The sequence below is a fragment of the Neolamprologus brichardi genome, chromosome 20, assembly GCF_056152115.1.
Source record: "Neolamprologus brichardi isolate AB-2024 chromosome 20, ASM5615211v1, whole genome shotgun sequence".
Taxonomy (NCBI): Eukaryota; Metazoa; Chordata; class Actinopteri; order Cichliformes; family Cichlidae; genus Neolamprologus; species Neolamprologus brichardi.
In genome coordinates this window covers 10,754,475-10,773,829 of record NC_142123.1, presented here as the reverse complement: position 1 = coordinate 10,773,829, position 19,355 = coordinate 10,754,475, and the positions used below count along the sequence as shown (strand labels likewise).

The window sequence follows — 19,355 nt, the reverse complement described above, 5'->3', positions numbered from 1 at the left end:
TCCGCAGACTGAACTTTTGTTGCATTGACGTGTCTGATGTGAAATGCGCAAGACAAACGCGGTCTAAAATGTGGTCAACTTACTTGATAAAACCAAGTATGTATGTCGTTATAACAATCAAATAATAGAATCGCTTCTAAAATTCAATTTTCTGTATTACTATAAAAACTGTTTTTGAGTCGCACCCGTGGCTGTCAAAAGTCCAACTTTAACATGTACGACGGTAAGTGAAGGTATCATTTGTTTTTCAACTTTTAAGTGACGTAACTTCCACGTACTCTGAGGAAGGTCCGTGGTATGTTCAACTGTTGTATTCGTTTGGAAGTGATTTTCGAGACACTGATTGAATATAATTATTTTTTCTAAAGTTTGGATCAGGACTGAGCAGTTAAGTGCGCTCGTTTTACAAAAACTCCTGCTCCACACAAGGAAAGGAGAAATACCGATAAAGCCCTGCTTGTGACACACTGGTGTTATATAATTCTGACCAGTAGGTGTGAGTGTAGCATTTATTTTCCAACACAACCTTTTTCTGGTTCATAACCCTGCTAATGTTTGTTTTGTTTTGTTTTTTCTTCAAATTGATCATTGTGAAGTTTTTCAAAATTTGAAGAGCATGTTGTTCACATAAATTTACCGACATTATGATCCAAGGTCCATTTCTGACAGTTTGAATGCCTCCAGTGTTGCTTATCCTCAGATGTAGACTGACAGTGTATGAGAAGGAGGGCTGTCTGCCAAGGACATTGTCAAAGAAGCGCATTGTAATCACTTGATCAGATGTGGCCCATGGCCAGATGTGAAACAGAGAATTACATTATTCAGTGCAGTGTTGTAAATAAATGTATTTGATCAGTGTTAAAAGCATAAAGAGAAAAGAACAGACACTTTCACAGCAGTATGTTTAAGTATATAGTGACTGTAGTATATGATGCTAGATTAGTTCATTACAGTATAATGTGGTTTAGTAAATAAATGATTATAGATAAAATTTTAATTACTATATTGTGCATTTTATATATATAATATTACAAATTTTAGTTTAAAAAAGGGGAGGGGTGGCAGCATGGTGGTTAACGCTGATGCCTCAGAGAAGAAGAGAGAGCAGGTCCTGAGTTTGAATCCACCATCTTTGTCTTTCAGTGTATATCTTATTCTTCCTCGTGGAAGGCCTGGGAACATTTGTCTAATGTGCAACATTTGGTTCATGAGCTTTGTTTTCCTCTCATTCTTTTTCATTTTTTTACTTTCGTACTTTATATTTCTGTTTTTATAACTGTTTTCCTCTGAATACAAAGCTGAAATAGCTCGGTTTAGTAGATCCGCTTTTGAAATACTCTTCTAAGAGGTCTCTCTGACCTCGTCCCAAAATGTTTATTACACGTGTATTTTACCCAGACCTTGTATATGCACTCTGTGGTCTGTGTTATGGCTGATGTTCTCTCGTATATCTTGTGTTTGCGTGTTTGCCTTCTTACTCCTTTCCCGTCTGTGTCATCAGCTCCTCCACTTTTACTGTATACCCCCCCCCCCCCCCCCCCCCAAAAAAAAACAAACAAACCCCAAAACAAAAAAAGAACAAACGAATCCAAAAACAAAGACGAATGCAAACACAGGATATGTGAGCAAAGGTGGATTACACTCCCACCAGGTCTTTGTGTGAAAGAACAGCCAGTACAGTGTGGGTACTTTGTCATAATAATATCCGGGCCTTGTCACAGAGGAATCTCCAAACCTATGTGAGCCGTATTTGTCTGACCCTCAGAGCCATCCTGTTTATACAGCCCCAAGAGTATCATACACAAGCCTATGTATGATGTGATGATATATACAGTGGCATGTCTCTATTTATTTAATTTCTTTTTTGAATAGTTTGAATAATGATTCATACATTAAACACAACAAGTACAGCATCGCTAATCACAGACAATATACAGATTAGAGGCACTGTAAAGAGTTGCTAAATAGGACCCCCATGACTTATCAACCTTACAGACATAAGCTTTTCAGCTTGTCTCGACTTGTAATCAGGGAAAAATAAAAGCCCAGGAAACGAGTTTGAAAAACTTTGAGTGTTGAAAAGCAGTGATAGAAAAGATACTACGAGGTGAACCGCTGCGCCGGCTTGCATAAAGTTCAGGCTATGTATTTGCACACCTTCCCTCAGTGTCCCTGGCAAACACATTTCTGCTGTTACCAGTGCACCGGTGCTACTTTTTATAGCACTGCTGGGATTAAAATAAACTGTTTTACTGCTGGGCAGGCTTAACTCTGATCTATCAAATTTGTGGTCTCAGTCATGCTTAAAAAGGCAAGTCCCTTGATGTGCAAATATTAATTTTTTGCAACTGCCTACATATTCCACACAGAGTGCTTTTACACAGGAGTTCAAAAATCTGCCATCTGCCTGTGTCTCCACACAAATGCTGTAAGGAAAGGAGCATTTTCAAATCCCTGAATTATATTTTTGATCTACTTATTTTGTCTGTAACAGTTGTGGTTTCCAAATACACTGCTGTAACCTATTTGAAATATTTCACATGTCAACTTTTTTGACATCTTTTTAAGTTACTTAGATTCTTAGAAGAACATGCTACTGAGCATGCACATAGTCTTACCTGTGGTTTTGTGTGTTAGCCTGCTACCATTTTCAAATGTGTGGTAAGAAAAAAAAAAGTGTGCCTGAGGCTAAAGGGGGTTTGTCTTTCTGGTAATTCATCCCAGACTGTTGTGGAAAATATTTTATTTTTGATCTTACATAGAAACTTAAGGTTGCCACCATTCAATCTGCCCATGAAATTTATACCAATGCTAGTATTTTTACTCAAAAGCAACAATCTGCAGTTAGCGGTAAATGCAAGAAACATTAGGGGATCACAGAAGAATCATCTTCTGGGTATAGTGAATATTTAATGCCCGTCCATCCTGTAGCTGTTGATATATTGTGGTCTGGACTTAAGAGAGGAGCAGTCAAAACACTTGTCTGACAGTTTTAATGTTTACATTATTGCCTAGCAGCCAATATTGACACTTTTTTTCCAACCTTGGAACTTAAGGTATTTTTTGCACACGAAGAAGACAAAGTCTTTAACTCAGCCTTCGTATCTCGCCAATCGATCACACCTGAACTAAAACCCCTCTTCCGTCTTGTACTAGAGCTGTGTGTGTACATATGTGTGTTCAGTCTTACAATGGATTACTCATTGGAAAACACACAGGCAGACAGGCAAAACTCAAGCCAGACAAGTTCAAACAAAACACCTCTCCTGTCTCCCCCCTTCGCAGCGTTTTCGCTAACAGACAATGTCAGGCTTCTTCTTTCTGTCACCTCAACGCTCCACACGAGGGGAGTTGTATGAAACCAAGACAGAGTGGAGTTTATGACCTGTGGGGCATTGTGTTGGGTGTGTATGTACTTTGAGAAGAAAGAGCAGGAAGTAAGAATTTGATAACAGAGAGAGAAATAAACTGAGCATGTGTTGCATGTGCCAAGTAGTGAAAGGCCCAGGCTTAACATGGGAGGCAGCGGATGTGGATGACAGGTGATTGCAGGGACAGGCTGGATGGGCTGGATGGCACAGCTGCCCTGTTTCTGTCCTTAAAGGGCTGCGGATTGTTTGTCCGACCTGGTGAGGCGTTTGCTCTTCAAGATGTCAACCTCGCAGTCGCTCTTGATTTAAAGCGTCTGCAGCACGAAATGTCCTTCGGAACATTACATAAACCTTTGTGTGCATCATCTTTTCATGTGAGCACTCCTTTAGAGAACAGAGATGTAAGGGAGGGGGTTGGTTTGCCTCACTGATACCTTTGATAGGTTGCCAGGTCCTCCCCTAACTCAACCTGCCCTAACAGATTCCACTCTGGACGCACTTGTAATTACAACACACCCTTCTTCTTTTAAACCCTCAGACATACCACAAAAGTGACTTCAGCCACATCTTGTGCGTGTACGTACACATGTGTAGATCTCTGTCAGTGTACTTGTGCATTTGTATAGTATACAAACGTGTTACTAATGGTAGAAGGCATGTGAGTCTGTTGAGGAGAAAGTGCGCGGGATGAGGAGCAATAAAAGGGTGAGGAACTGAAAAGGGAGGAGAGAATGGAGAATCCAGCTGCTGTCTGCCGTGGCCAAAAGAGCAAACTGAAAGAAGGATTGGGAAAAAGAAAAAGGACAATGATAGGCATGCAATATTAAAAGCAGTTGGGGAGAGGGATATTCTGGGGAAGAATTAAAAAGAAAGAATGAAAGAAAGATTTGAGAAGACGAGGCAGGAAAGAAACCACAGGATTGACTTATTCCGTGAATACAGGCTCAAACACACAGTTCAGCACAGTACTGGGCTGTGTTTGCCTGTGAATGTGAGAAAATGCTGTTACATTCAGCCAACTGTAGCCTACCATCCTCCTTCCCACAGGCCGCACGAGTGCAGCCAGCGCTCGGAGAACTCTGACATCGATGAGTCACCGCCAATGACCTTTCTCATGTGGTTTCTGAATAAGTGGGACTTTAGTATTTTCCTGCTTTTGGTAAGCATTAAAGGTTCTTTGAGTACTCTGTTCTGTTGGATGAAGACCTTTATGTTATGCAGAATGAGAGAGCTGTGAATGGAATGACTTTTAAAAAAAAATTGGCTGAACTATAACAACAAAGCAGAACTCTTGTGGTCTGGGTTCCTCTATTGAGGATTTCTTGGACGCGATCACGTAGACCCCTTCCAAAGGACCTCAGGCTCATTAAGGGCTTCTTACATGCTGCTGTGCTGTTAAATTTACCCTTTAAATGTTCTTTCTGTCAGCTTCTTCATAAATAATAGGGTTTTGTTTGGTTTTTTTTTTTTTTACCTCAGCTGGTAGGTGCAATTGAAAATTTGACTCTACACTGTCAGCCAGCTCTCTTAAGTTTAACCAACTCGTTGTGATGACTTTGTATTAACACTGGGCCAAAACAATGAGTGGATTTATCTTCCTTCTGTAAATAAACTCTGTCTGGCAATCCTCAGCACTGTAAGACCATTGTCTGAGCCGACCTCTAAAGGAGCTGGGCCTGGTAAAAGGGCAAAACTCCAGTGACCCAACTTGGCACAGCCGAAGGCCGTATGTGAAATTTTAGTGTGGAAACATGCAGTGGGTGTTGGCCTCACTAGCGTGGAGACTCGCTGGCTGTTGATTACTGCAAAACAGATGTTCTAACTAGTGAGATGGCTCTGGCTGCATACAGTTTTGCTCAAAGATAGTAAGCAGGCACGGGTGCTTCTGTCCAAACTTAAATACACAGTCTGATTTATTCTTCTGAAATCACGCAAAGAATTGGACAGTCGCTTGTGTTTAATGTAACTTGTCGTATTTGTTTGGGGAAAAGAGATGATTGAGCATTTCCCTGGATACAGTTAAATCTTAGCTTCTTGGAACACTTTGCAAAGAGCGAAGGTTTTCTAGAAGAGGGATCCTATAAAACCCGTATTGGCTCACTTTTACACTGACTGACACTTTTTGATGTAAAAGTTGAGACTTTAGGATAGGCCTTTGCTTAGCTCAAAATACGAGCCACTATGGACATATACAGGATAATGGTTGGTGGGGGCAGGAAAGAAGTTCTGACGCAGAACAGGATGGGGTTGTGTTGCTCAGGAAGGCAGTGGGTACTCATCTGCACATCCCACTGATGGGAAATCCCTTAGACTTTCCTGTCTATATTTTTAGTTTAATTGCTTTATTATTTGTTTATCTTCTCAAAATCCACTGCGCAGGAGGCAAAGAGGCTTCTGGGCTGTATGGAACAAAATCGGTTTCCATTTGCCTGAAAAGTCCCAAGCTGGCGAGATTTTTCTGCTTTTGGAATCCGTTTTATTTGTCCCTCTAATCCATCACTGTACCTACATCACCCATATTCCTCTCCAAAATCAGTGTTTCACGGGGGCTTTTCTTGCAGTCTTTTTTTCACTGAGAAGAGGGCAACATTCTTGCTCGTCTTCCAGAAATCTGCATAAGAGCCATAGTTTGCTGTGGACCAAACCTTAAATACCATAGACTGACAAGAAGGCAGAGAAAAACACTGGCAAATATAACTCTGTGGAATTCTACTTAACCATCAAAAAGTGGCATTCCTATAAGCAGCCAAATCCTCTGCTGACAATTTTTTAAGGGGTAGCCACAATCCTTGTAGGCCAAATTTACGAGAGACTATTAAAGGAGCAGTAGCTGGAGCTGCTTAAAAATTGTTTTCAGGCTTCCTGTTATCCCGCTCTGAGTGTTGTGATGAACAAAATGTTGTAAACTCTTCCATTGCCTCGATGACATCTTACTGTATTCGCCTCTCCTCCCGTCCCACCCATTCCCTCTGCAGCTATTTTTCCTCAGCTAAAAGTTCAAGTTTATTCCGCTGTTGTTGTCCCTCTTAAAATATTTGTATTCGTTACGAAGGTACGCACAAATGAGCATAAACAAATCTGTGTCAAGGTCGCATAAACTGACAATGTAATCAAGCCAGGGGTAGAAAGTGTGTTGACATGAGGCTGTGCTGGGTGGAAACAGCTGGCCATTTCTGTGGATTTCAGTGCAATATCAAACACTAACACAGTTCGTGTCCTCGGCACAAGTTGGTCACGCACTGCACAACTGATGCAATGTTTGACAGTGTGAAATATGGAGAGAAATGCGTGGCTGTGTGAGTGTGCGCGCACATACATATTAGGCTATTTACTGCTCGCATGCACATACACACAACAGCGTCACTGTGAGTGGGGGTATACTGTATGAATGTAAGTGATTTACAGCTCACTGACGAGACTGTAAAAATCATCCAGCACAGTGTCAATGACCATGGGGACCGCAACTGTGCTTGTGAGAACTTGTTCAGCTCTGGAGGGGGAGGTCCACAAAAAAAACCACAGAGAAATTAATGTTGCATGTCTGTTGAGTAGAAGCAGCAGAGTGTAAATGGATCGTGATGTGACAGGGAGCTTTGGGCAAGGCTGCATTAAAATAAATAAATATTATATGTCCAACTCATCACAAACATAATTTGTCAGGGACGCCCGACTCTTTCTTAAATCATGACACAATACAAGCATGATTCAATGTTTGCACTTGTCTTTTATTGCCAGTTAGAATTACACAATGTTTCCAATACAGATGATAATAAAGAAATATAGTTAATTTCAGCTCTCATAATGCTTCTGAATCACTGACTGCACTGTAGTGGGGTTGTTTAGTTTCTAGGTGTGTGTATTGGGATGGGCGTGCCTACTGTCAGTGTCTTACTGGAAGAATACAAGTATTTGAACACGATGCGTCACAGAAGAATTCAGAGCTTTGTTTGGTCCCACTTGAATTCTAACATCCTCTTCCATCCATTTATTCCCTCCTACAGTCGGGTTTCCTCCTTGTTTGTGTCTCTCACACACATACAATATTAATAGTTTCCATGTTGAATCATACAGTAGGTGACTTCATGCATGCCTGTCCGTAATTGTCCACTTTATTTACTTTCTACATGTAAATCTAACTTTAGTTTTTAAAAAGGCACAATGGTTGAACACAGAGAATAGTCTGCATGGAGAGCTGTTTACCTTTTTTCCACTCTCAAGACTGTGTCCCATGTAATTTCACAGATTCACTCCCAGTGGTTTGAATGCTGAAAGTATTTGTGGTTGCTCTTGGTAAACCAGAGGTTTCCTTAATTTTTCGGATAGCTGGAATACTTGGTAGTCTTACCGTTATAGTAAATAAGATAAATGCAAAAGTCTAAATATTACTCGCACTCTTTGAAGACAAAATCTACAAGTGTGTCACAAGAGAATATATAATAAAAAAAAGAGTTATATTTGTACAAATCCTTTGTTTCTATTCGTATTTCTGAATTTTCCAATTGTTACAAACCCTGTATTAGACGGTTCTTCCTTTTGGCGAGTCCTTTTAATGACTTGTGAGCAAAAAACTGTTAAGTGACTTTTTTGGTGGGTTCTCTATTTCCAGACTCTGTTAATGGGGTAATTTGAAGACTTAACTCTTGTCCTGGATCAGATTCAAGATGTTGACGCCTGGATAGTGGAGCCTATATACTATTCTGAGTTACAGGGGAGACAGGAGAGAGAAGGAGGAGTGAAAAGCTAAAGAGCGAGTTGTGTCAAGTAACAGTAACCACGAGGAAGTTCAAGGAGTCCTACCTTCAAAATAAACTGATCAGTTGCTCACGTGCTTCGGCAGTGTTGACTGATTTGATTGCTTTTCCACGCTGTGCAGAAACAAGTTTAAAGGCAGCTTAAATGTTCTGGGAAATATTGAGACTCATGCAAACTTTGTTTTCCAGTTTCAAAAAAGTTCATAATTGACTTTTCTAGCAAAGCATTAGAATCATGAAAGTGGTTGGCTACACATCCAAACAAACTTACTAAAGTTTTCATGACTGGGTTCAAGCACTGATACATATGCTTGAATCCAAGTTGATATGATCTTTTTCTCCCACATGAACCCTGCTCTTGTTTGTGAAGCATGTGAAACCTTAGTTCTGCTTCATTTAGAACCCCATTGCCCCATATAACATGATACTAATTGAGAAAATTGGGTTTTTTAAGCCTTAAAAGACTAGATTTTAAAATTATTTTCTGGAGAGTTCCAATTACTCAAGTGACAGAGTGATTTTAATTTTTTGGTTAAAGTTTTGCTACTCCATACTGAAGAGGTCAGGAGGAATCTGGAGCCATCTGTAAAACTCGGTGGAGGCTCGGTCATGGTTTGGAGCTACATTTCAGTCAGTGGTGTTGGAGATCTTGTCAAAACTGATGCAATTATGAATGCAGAAAGGTACCATCAGATTTGGATCCACTATGCAATACAAGGCAGAAAGAATCTGATTAGTAGCAGCTTTATGACACCATGACAACGATAGAAAACACTCTGCCAAACCAGTAAAGGCATACCTGGATAGAAACACACAGTGGACTGGTCTCCACAGAGCCTGGAGCTCAACATTATTGGGATCACCTCGACAGAGAGTTTAACAAAAGGCAGCCAACATCCAAAGAGGAGCTTTGAATGTCCTTCAAGACTTCTGGAGAAATATTCCTGAAGACTACTTAAAGAAATTACAAGGTTGCCTAAGAGAGTTCAGACTCTTGAGGAATAGTGATAGTCTGAAACCTTCTGAATGAACTGTTTTTAGGTTTTGTTTAATGTCTGTTTTAAATTTTTTAAAAAATGAAGCGCTGAACATGATTTATTTTTACATTTGTAAAATGTAAAATAAAATTATTTTGACAGTTATAAAAATAAAAGGGCCCAGGTTTGTTTCCCTCAATAGTATTATTTTTGTTACGGCGGTAATTAGGGTGCTTAACATCAAAATAACATAATCGTTAAAGACCCCCCCCCCCTTAAAAAAAAGATTTTGTTCCTCTCAGGCAAAAATCCATTCCGCTTTGCTTCGCAGTAAGACATCTTATTTTGAAAGTGTTCCCGGAATTTTTGGTTTCGCTTTGTGTCCCGAGCGCGGGCGAAGCGCGTTTGGGTTAATCAGGAGCGCCCAAATCTTACGCACGCAGTCTGGAAGTTTTCGCTCCAGTTGAAGTTTAACACCCAGTGACTCCGGTTACAGACAGCGTGGTCATGGTCAGAGAAGAAGAAAGATAAGACGCTAAATAAAAAAAGCCGGGCTGAACGTGACTCATACAGGCTGAATTATGCCTCTGCCTGTGATTTACTGACCCGGAGTGCGCTCCTCAGACTGGATGTATGGTTGACTGAAGAAGTCCTAACATTTGTCCCACATATATATTTGCTTCCGTGGAGCTAACTCGTGAGAGTTCTGATGGAGGGCCACATGTTGTTTGCGTGGATGCTGATGTGTTTGCTCCTGCGGCCCTCGACCGCACAGAACAGCCCACCTGAAGGAGGTAAACCAGTCTAATTATAATTATTTGCATTGCATAACAGGGGGGCGATAGCGACTAGCAGAATAACATTTTTTTTAAAAGAAGAAGATTACAAATAAAACAATGTGAGCCACAATGATCTGTAATTTTTGTAAATAAAGCGACTTAAAGCGTTGGTGCCACATAATAAAAGGAATACAGCTGGGCTCGGGGCGGATTAGGGTGGGGTTGACATTACACCAGTGTTCTCAGTAAAGTGGCATGACTCCAGGTATTGAATTATCTGTTGATGAAAACAGCCAAGAGCAGCGACTTCATATAGTAGGGCTAGGGGCATGGGTGGGGGCACTCTGAGCGACCACCCAGGCATGCTGAGGATGGCTTCAGGTGCTCCCGGGAATTCTCAGGTTATTGTCAGTTGATGACATTTCAGGGCTTTACAACAGACTTCTAATAAGGGGAAGACCAAATAGCCTCCAGGTCTGCGGGAAAAGGTTTCTTGTTTTTAAATGATAATTTGGTTAATGTTAGTAGAACACAAGAGTGCAAAGAATGACAGATTTGATGCATCTTATGTTTTTTTTTCTAAACACGCACAATAAGATGCTCCTCTTTATAAGCTGTTTTTGATTCTGATCAGTAACTGCTGATTTGCAGACCCCAAATCTAAACTAATCCTATCAGCTCTTATCATAGCAGTGCCTTTGTGCCATTCTGGCAAAGCTCATGACCGCAAAGTGACAGAGATTTCCCCAGGTGGTGATGGCACCGGCAGGTTTCTTAGTGAGAGTGGATATTTATGAGTGCCTGTAGTTAGGGATATGCTGATGCTTTGCTGTTCCATTTATAGGGATACGATGAGATAACTTGGTCTACGGTAATTGGGCTTTATATAAATGTACTTGCTGTTTTTACTCTAGTTAAATAAAGGTCTTATGTCTGTAACCTTTAACAACAGTTATAAATCACTAATAATTAACCATATGTCTAATAAAGGCTCAAAAAGTAATGTTATACTATGCTCTAAACCCAGGATGTCAAACTTATTTTATGTTTACTTTGATGTGAGTGGGCCAGACCTGTGTAAAGACATTTAAGTCTATGTTTCAGCCCCACCCCATGTCTTAATAGAAAAAGAAACACAATTTCAAGAGAAATGTTGCTGTAGTGTAGCACATGAGAGAATTCTTGCAGCACTAACAAATAAATGTGTAACAAAGTTCTAGTAGTTCATTATCCAAACTGTCCTGTAAACAGAAAATCTGTTTTCTGACTGCGTGCCGATAATAAAAAAACAAAACAAAAACAAAACAGAAACGTATGTAATAGGTAGAATACTTTAGTGTGGTATAGAGATCTTTATCAGAAGGAAAAAGCTGTAAAACTTACATTTTTTTACAAATCCTGAATTAACGCTCTCCTTCACATTTTCCAAAGCTGTCCAGTTTACTGCCCGATTCGGGCCCCCTGGGCTCTATGTTTGGCACCCCTGCTTTAGACCTTAGACTGTCTGAAAATGAAGTAGCTTATTGTATTGTATTATACTGAGGCAGTGCCTTGTACCTTCCAGAGACCAGTCATCAACCACTGGTAGCAATTCTGTGCCTTATATTTTTTGGCTGCTTCTGGTTGTTCCCATGTTACAAAGCGTCACCGGTGTGGGTAGCTCTGCATGTTTCTATTTTGCACAGTTTCATGCTTCTCATGACAAAACCCCAAGGGGGGATTTTTGCATTACGAGCTGCAGTCAAACCAGAGACACCACTACACTGCAATTGTAATGGTACAAAAACAAGGTCCTTTAAAGAAAATGTGCAAAATTAGACAGGAATACCACTCAATTTTATTCATTTAAACTTCTATAGTGCTTTTCTACTCTTGCTCAAGCTTTATCTTTTTCATATCGTTCTCATCCCAACATACAACCTATTTAAATCTTCACTGTGTTTTTAGCCAAACCCCCCCTCATAACATACTCATATGTTTTTGTAAGGTGCTCAGCCTGATCTGCTTGCTGTTTTACTCACGCTTCATTTTTTTCCATCACGTCATTAGCTAAGATCTGTAGTGCATGCGATAACCCGAGACAGCATTCAACCACGGCAATAAAGAACGATAAAATGGCTCTCTCCAGCAGTAGGTCTGAAGATAAAGGCATACCTGCACAAACGTAGAGGTAAGGGGCTCCTATACGAGTGATGTAAGGAATTCTTTAGGTTGATAGAGGGGAAAAAAGGCAGCAAGCATGCAGGCTGGCATGTGTGCACACACGCTTGATTTGTGTGTATACATGCTTCGCTGCTCAGCTTTCAACACCTTGAAGCCTAGTCCACACCTCATGTCATGCGTTGGACCTTGACATATTTAAAAAATGAGACACTGAATTACACGCCTATATAACTGTATTATCTGCAGAGTCATATATGTGTAGTCCAAAGTCTTCATCTTAAAAGTTTCTGATTTCTCGAGTGACGATTTTAACAGTAGGCAGGATTTCTTTTGGATCTGTGCACAATCTGTAGATCTGAAGCTAAGTTCTGCTTGTTGTGCTGCTGTTTCCTGCTCTGTATATGGTCATCCAGCATTCCTCTTCATCCCTCACATGAAACTGGCAGTACCCCCCAGCTTCATTCCTCTCCTTTTAACGCCTTTTATTTCCCTCGTCCCGCCTTCTTTCTCCACTCCCTCCCTCTCTCCCACCAGTACCCAGCACAGCTACTGTCATGCCTGTTCCTCTACTTTGGGCATTGTTGCTTCTGTTATAAGATATGCAAAATTAGGGAGTGGAAAAAAAAAATCCACCCATAGCTTTGTGCTTGGATGCCTTTAATCCGTTATACAACTTTTGAAGTTACAGTATCATGATGCCCGCATCAGTTTTGTACTTCCTCTGTTTGTTTTACAGTCTTCTTATCTCCAAAACCACAGCCTATTTTGGGTTTTTTTTGCTTTTAACTTTCTTCTGCTTTCATGTAAAACAAACAATTTTCTCTATAAGATTTGTTAACTGTGACACTGTTTTTTCTCTCATAAAAACAGGATGGAAATGTGTGTAGGGGGAAGCACGAAAAGAGACCTGTGGAAAAACAGAATCATAGAGAGAGTTGTTGGCGCAAGTCAGCAACTGATTCTGCCCGCCTGATATGCATATTAATGACTGTATTGATGTTTGTTGCTACTCCACAGTGCTGAACTGCTGTGAGGGGGACATCCTCTTCTTGGTGGATTCCTCGGGGAGTGTGTCATCCTACGAGCACTCCCGAATGCTAGCCTTCCTGTCTGAGCTCATCTCCCCCTTTTCGCTGGGAGAGGACCAGGTAAGGGTAGGACTTCTGCAGGTGGGCACCAAACCACGTCTCGAGTTCGGCTTTGATAAATACAGCACCCAAAGCGGCCTTCAGGCCGCTTTAAAAACCATCAAGCCTCTCAGGGGGGACACCAACACAGTTGAGGCGCTGAAAATGGTGAAGGAGTGGGTCCTGCAGCCTGGAAAGGCTGGTGGCGCCCGGGAAAGGCTCCCGAGGGTGCTAGTGTGGCTGACTGATGGAGTAAAACCAGGGGATGTGACTGGACCGATGGCCCAGCTTCGGGATGACGGTGTGGCCGTGCTGGTCGTGTCCACTGGCCATGGCAACTACCAGGTGTTGAGGCAGGTGGTGAGCCCACCTGTGGAGGACCACCTGCACTTTGTGGACATTGACGATATGAGCATCATCACAAAGGAATTCCGGGATGCCATTATTGGTGAGTACAGCATGGGTAGTGTCTTTATGTGTTGCAAATAAAAGATTTAAAGAATGAACAGATAATTAGAATTAGTCGTTGGACTGAACACAACACACATTCTGCTCAATAAAAAATGTGTATCTGCACATGCCTGTACTACAGAGACTGGGAAAAATATTATTTATGATCGATCCTGACCAATTAAAGCTGGATTGCTCATGCGCTTGAGTAGCTTTGGGAAACCCCTCTTCCATTCAAACAGCTACAATAACACTTATATCCTGCCTCAGTGATGCATTACATGTCTCTCTGCGCTTCTCCCTAATTCCACACATGCTCTTGAAGACAAGGAGACCAACTAGCCGGGACACTCTGCGTGCATGTGTATAAGTCCCTGTAATGAGATAGGCCAATCTATTAATGGATTAATGATTCACCATCTCTTTCTGCTCCATCCAACACTATGCCCAACATGACACACACACATATATATTTATATATAGAGACCTGGAAGATGAGCCATTTCTCTGGATGGATTAGGTAACTGTCATAACACTCACAAGGGTCACTACAGCATTTATACAACAGCTGTAAGATATGATGCATAATAGAAAATAGGGCTTGTGTAGAACAAGGTGGAATGCATCAGTCCTTGCTGGGTGCATAAGGATTTAATCACAGATATCAGTGCATCTGGGGAATTTGTTATTTTGTTGCAGGGCCTCACTGGGTTGGCTATTTCAGGTTGTCTCAGTGCTGTCGCTGTGAATGCATTTAGGTTTCAAAGTCTGGGAGTCTATGTGAGTAGCTGACTGAAGCCAAGGCATTTTTAGTGCTCCTTCTGTCCTGTCACCATCATTTCTCCTCCTTTTTGAAAATTAAAAATGATAACTCAACCCCAACAACGTGTGCACGCGCTAACACGAGATCCTTCCGTCTCCAACAGAGATCATCCGAGCTGAACGAATTCACGTTCGAGACGTCTCCACCAGCTCCGCCACGCTGCAGTGGCGACCCGTTCTGTCCGGGTTGACGGGCCACTATGAGATCCTCTTCAAAGAACTTCGGAGAGGAGTCGGTGGGGTTGAGACCAGTAGGCCTGATGTATTCACTGGAGGACCTCCGTACCAGAGACTTACCCAGACTGCGGACTCCAGCACTGCCAGGTTAACTGGCCTGAAGCCTGACACCAACTATATCGCCATACTGAGACCAGAGTCCAACGAACAAGCCTTTAACGAGCTCCATGTCACCTTCAGAACTAGATCAGGTTGAGTTCTCTCTATATATACGCTTGCTTTGCAAGTTGCACAAAACCTTTTCAGTGGTTTGCTATAAATATAAAAAGTCAAAGTTCTAATTTGCTTTTGCAGTCTCTCAAATTTAGGAAGTTGCTCTTTTTATCTGTTCTGCATGCAACACTTTCAATTTTGTTGACATTCTGAATGAAATGTCTTTGTTATAGGCCCACGATAAGAAAATAAAAGCTAAATCCACTGCAATTAAAAAGCTTGTGTAAAAGATTTTATTTTGTGGTTCGATGAAGAAGAAAAAATTCAAAGTGAAAATCATCATATTCTCCTCATATTTTTTCTACTGCCTCAGCAATTGTTCTCGTCTCTCTTACACACCAGAGGTGCTGAGCCCAGCTGTGGTAACAGTTTCGGAGCCTGGACAAAGCAGTGTTCGGGTCAGCTGGGGTCCTCTCCAACCAGGGATGGTTGAGAGTTACTCTGTTGAGTATTCAGCCCTGCCCACGGGTAAAGTGCACTATGTCCAACTGAGTCGAAGTCAGAACTCTACTCTGCTCAGAAACCTCCAACCAGATACCACTTACTTGGTCACTGTTACCGCCAGGCACGCCTCAGGAAAGGAGAAAGCCATGTCTGTCAAAGTGTGCACTCAAGAAGGTGAGGTCAAACTAGGTCATAATCCCACTCCTTCATTGTCTTATGCATTCTGCATCCTAAATTCCAGATAATTGCAGTTCCGTTCAGTTCTGGAATGGTCAGTTCTCCTGCTGTTTTGTTTTTTTGCTTCACTGCTTTATAGTTCTATTTCCTTTTGAAATATAACCTAACTTTTGAATGGTCTCTGTCTCTAGCGACTCCAGCGCTGGCAGACCTCCAGTTGACTACAGTGGGTAGTGACTCAGTAGAGGTTGAATGGAACAGTGGCACATCTGGCTTGAGGGGCTACTGGCTCACCTGGGAGGGACAGCAAAGCTCTGCCCCCGGTCAGCGCTCCTCCCTCTACTTGCCACCCAACTCCCTCTCAACACGGCTCACGCACCTGCCCCCTTCGGCTAGAGTGTGCGTGTCACCCATTTACCGGACGGCACGGGGAGATGGACTGTGTTGCACGGCACAGTTTCACTCAGGTGAGTGTGGGCCTGGTAGATTAAAAAGCACCAAGGAATTGAATTAAGTTAGTTGGTTAATATATTATGGATTAGTTTGAAGTATTTCTACAAAACACTGAAGCCCAAAAACAATTATACAACGCAAAAACTCATGCACTATTTTGGTACAGTATCAAACCATGCATATAGTAGATTTCAATTAATACCCCAGTAGAGCGGAGTTCACATAAGTCTTGTTTATTGAGATCAGACCATTGAAAAAAAAAAAATCTTTCTCTGGGATCCTTTTCCTGGTTTAGGTGGGTAACCCACAGGCCTCACCAGCAACAGCTACTAAATATTAATAGTCTTTAAAATTACTTATTTAAATGTAATTTTGCACTGCAGCAAGCTCTGCAAATGAAAGTTGCTCTGTATTGGGAGTGGAAGCAGAAATCGCAGTGATATTTTTCTCATAACAACAAGTTATTTTAATTCCTTAATAAATGCCCCATGTGTGCACTTTGTATGTAAGTTTGAGAGCTTAAAATGTATAAATACTAATATCTCAGCTGCTTCTTTCCTTCTTTTCCTTTAGATGCATTAGTGTATGGCTACCAATCATAGCACCCTGAGACTGCAACTGTACCTTACCAAACATGGAGGGACGAAGGCGAGAAGAATGCTGACTTTCATCCATAATTCTTTTCCCTGCCTTTCCCCTCTGCGGAAATCCTCCAGGAGTGACGTGTGGGTTGGCTTACCGAACACTCATGTGGAAGCCATGGACACTTAAGAGTAGTCGGGGGGGAAAAACAGCCACATGCTGACTGCTGCAATCTGCGACACAAAGGAATAACTACTTTCCTGTTTTTATCTTCTCATCTGGTTTGCCCCTGTACTAAATGATGCTTCACATTAAGGACGTGCATTAAAGAAACATAATTTGTAGGTGTGTTTCACAGCTACGGAGAAGGGTGTGATGGGAATGTTGAGGGTTTATGTGGCTTGTCTTGAAAAATGGGTTTCCACCATATGCGGGCCATGTGTTCAAATCTGCTCCCTCCCCCAAATCCACGTAAAGCACAGAAAACATCTGATTTACATTTTTGATGAATGCAATGAATTCTGCTTCAGTTGACAGTATTCAAACGATTAAAGCTTTGGGCAGATTCAGTTACGATTGCTTTGACCTTTCAAGATATTATAAAAACACCAACCACGTGCTGAAAGTAGAGGGATGCTGTATATGATGTGCAGATCTGTGTAACTGAGAGTAGCCTTCTACCGATGTCTTGTACATCCAGTAATATTTATTAATCTGAAAATCATGCAAATATAAGAATCTATAACTTCTTCACAGACATGCTCTTTACATTTTAAGACTTTCTTTTATAGCTAGTCTCTGCTGCCCCCTACTGAAAGGATTACAGGCTTCTCTTTTACTGTATACTGAAAACATGTATTTTATGCTGACTGCCTTTGGAATTTAATACCAGCTTACAATAAAGTCATTTTGTAATTTTGTTTACATATTTGGTTGTTTATTTTAAATTTTAGCATATAACAATACTACTGACTGGAAAAACAGCCAAGTCTGGTGGGTATCGCATTAATTTTTTTTTAACTGCAATAAAAAAGTACAAACATTGAAAATGTTAAATTAAAAATAAAACTGCAGCTGGTCTGCTGGTAGTCTCCTCTGGTGGCTTTAGTCTGTGAGGTGGACCTCAGGAAAAAAACTACTGCTGATGCTTTTTGAGCTGGAGGTGTTAAAAGTCCAGGTGACTGATTTTGAACACCCAGACTCCGCCTGCTCTCGAAGCCACTCTAATCCGTGCAGGGTCTTCTCCAAACAACAAAGCTCTAGAATTGATCTCCTGAAATAAATTTAGACAACTTTTTTCATTTTGGTTTATTATTTTATTACTGTGATTTTTTTTATTGAGGCAGCTGATTTAGTCTATCACAACACTGAGAAAAATGGAGCATACCTCTGTTGAGGCGCCTTTAAATTTTGAAAAACAGCTGTGTGTGTGACAGATTTGCTGTCATGCTTTGGGACACGTTTGATTTTCTGTAGGTACATGGCATCATAAACAAATGGTTCAGTGTCATGGGGAAGGACACTTCAGTAACATTAGCAGCCCTTCAAGCTTTTGTTGTTGTTTTCAGTTACTTCTTTTTTCATCACATCATTGGAGATTCTAAAACTCAAAAAAATTGATAAACTATGTTATATTTTGTTATGTTTTGGCTCTGTGCAGGCAGGAGAAGGACCCAAACGCAAAACTCACCACACAGGAATTAAACTCAAAATAAAATATAACAAAACTAAACTGGGACATGGATAACTATCACACATGGAAACACAGCCATGAGGGAGACGACGACACTGACAAAGAGAAACACAGGGCTTAAATACACTGAGGGATAACGAGGGAATGAGACACAGAAGGAGAGCACAGCTGGGAGTAATCAGGCTGGACGAGACAAGGGAAGCAAAACTAGAAACACTGACATGACACACGGACCTTCAAAGTAAAACAGGAAACACACTGACTGAACTCTAGACATGTAAACTTAACAGCAACTGGGGAGACAGAACATAGGAACCTGAAACATGGTACAGAAAGGCACAGTAGACACAACATGGAACACAGGGAAGCCATATTACAAAACCTAAGAAATAAACCTATGATAACCATAACTGAAACCTAGGAAAATAACAAACACAGTACAACAAAGGACTCAAAACATAAACCATAATATAAAAACACAAGAACTCAAAAAGCTGGGTCAGAAAGACCCAGAACCGTGACATATTTGTACCTGGACAGGTAAATAGAATGACACATGAATGTGATGGAGGCAAATCGGGAAGCCCTTGTTCTGTGGCAAAAATCCATTTCAAATGTTAAAAGCCTCCATCACAGTCATTAACTTGCATGAATGCCACGTCAACAGTGACTTAGAAAGAAAATACATCCAAGAGTTTTGGTTGATTTCTGTTTATTTTATGTTGTTGGCTGTGCAAATTAAGACTGTAGGTTTGGTTAGGGGTTACATTCAGTTTCACTTCAATTTAATTTTACTCACTAAATCAGGAGAACATTTGTCAAGCTGGGATAACCACATTTACTCAGGGCTTTCTTGACGTGATGTTCTTCTGTTTCCCTGGCCACTGTGTCTGTGGGGATGGTGTTTGCTCTGTGTTGTAGTGTCCTGATGACACCCAGTGGATGCTCCAGTGGATGATAAGAGTCAAAACTGAACCTATGCATGGGTTAACAGTACAGCTGTAAGCTGTTTTATTAAAGATAAAAGCTGTAGCTTTTAAATATCTTAATGTGTCGGGCCACCAAGTTTATGATCTTTGAATTGTGGTATGTCCTGAGATTTGATTTTCACCCAGG

General features: G+C 41.1%; 1 protein-coding gene across 1 annotated transcript; it reads left to right on the top strand.

Moving 5' to 3' along the window:
- Positions 1 to 9,505: 9,505 nt before the first annotated feature.
- vwa1 (von Willebrand factor A domain containing 1) lies at positions 9,506 to 17,470 on the top strand. Its single transcript, XM_006785331.3, has 6 exons — positions 9,506 to 9,893; positions 13,059 to 13,616; positions 14,545 to 14,868; positions 15,233 to 15,508; positions 15,703 to 15,978; positions 16,538 to 17,470. The coding sequence occupies exons 1-6, from the start codon at positions 9,809 to 9,811 to the stop codon at positions 16,564 to 16,566; spliced, it is 1,548 nt and encodes a 515-aa protein (XP_006785394.2). The 5' UTR covers positions 9,506 to 9,808; the 3' UTR covers positions 16,567 to 17,470.
- Positions 17,471 to 19,355: the final 1,885 nt, after the last annotated feature.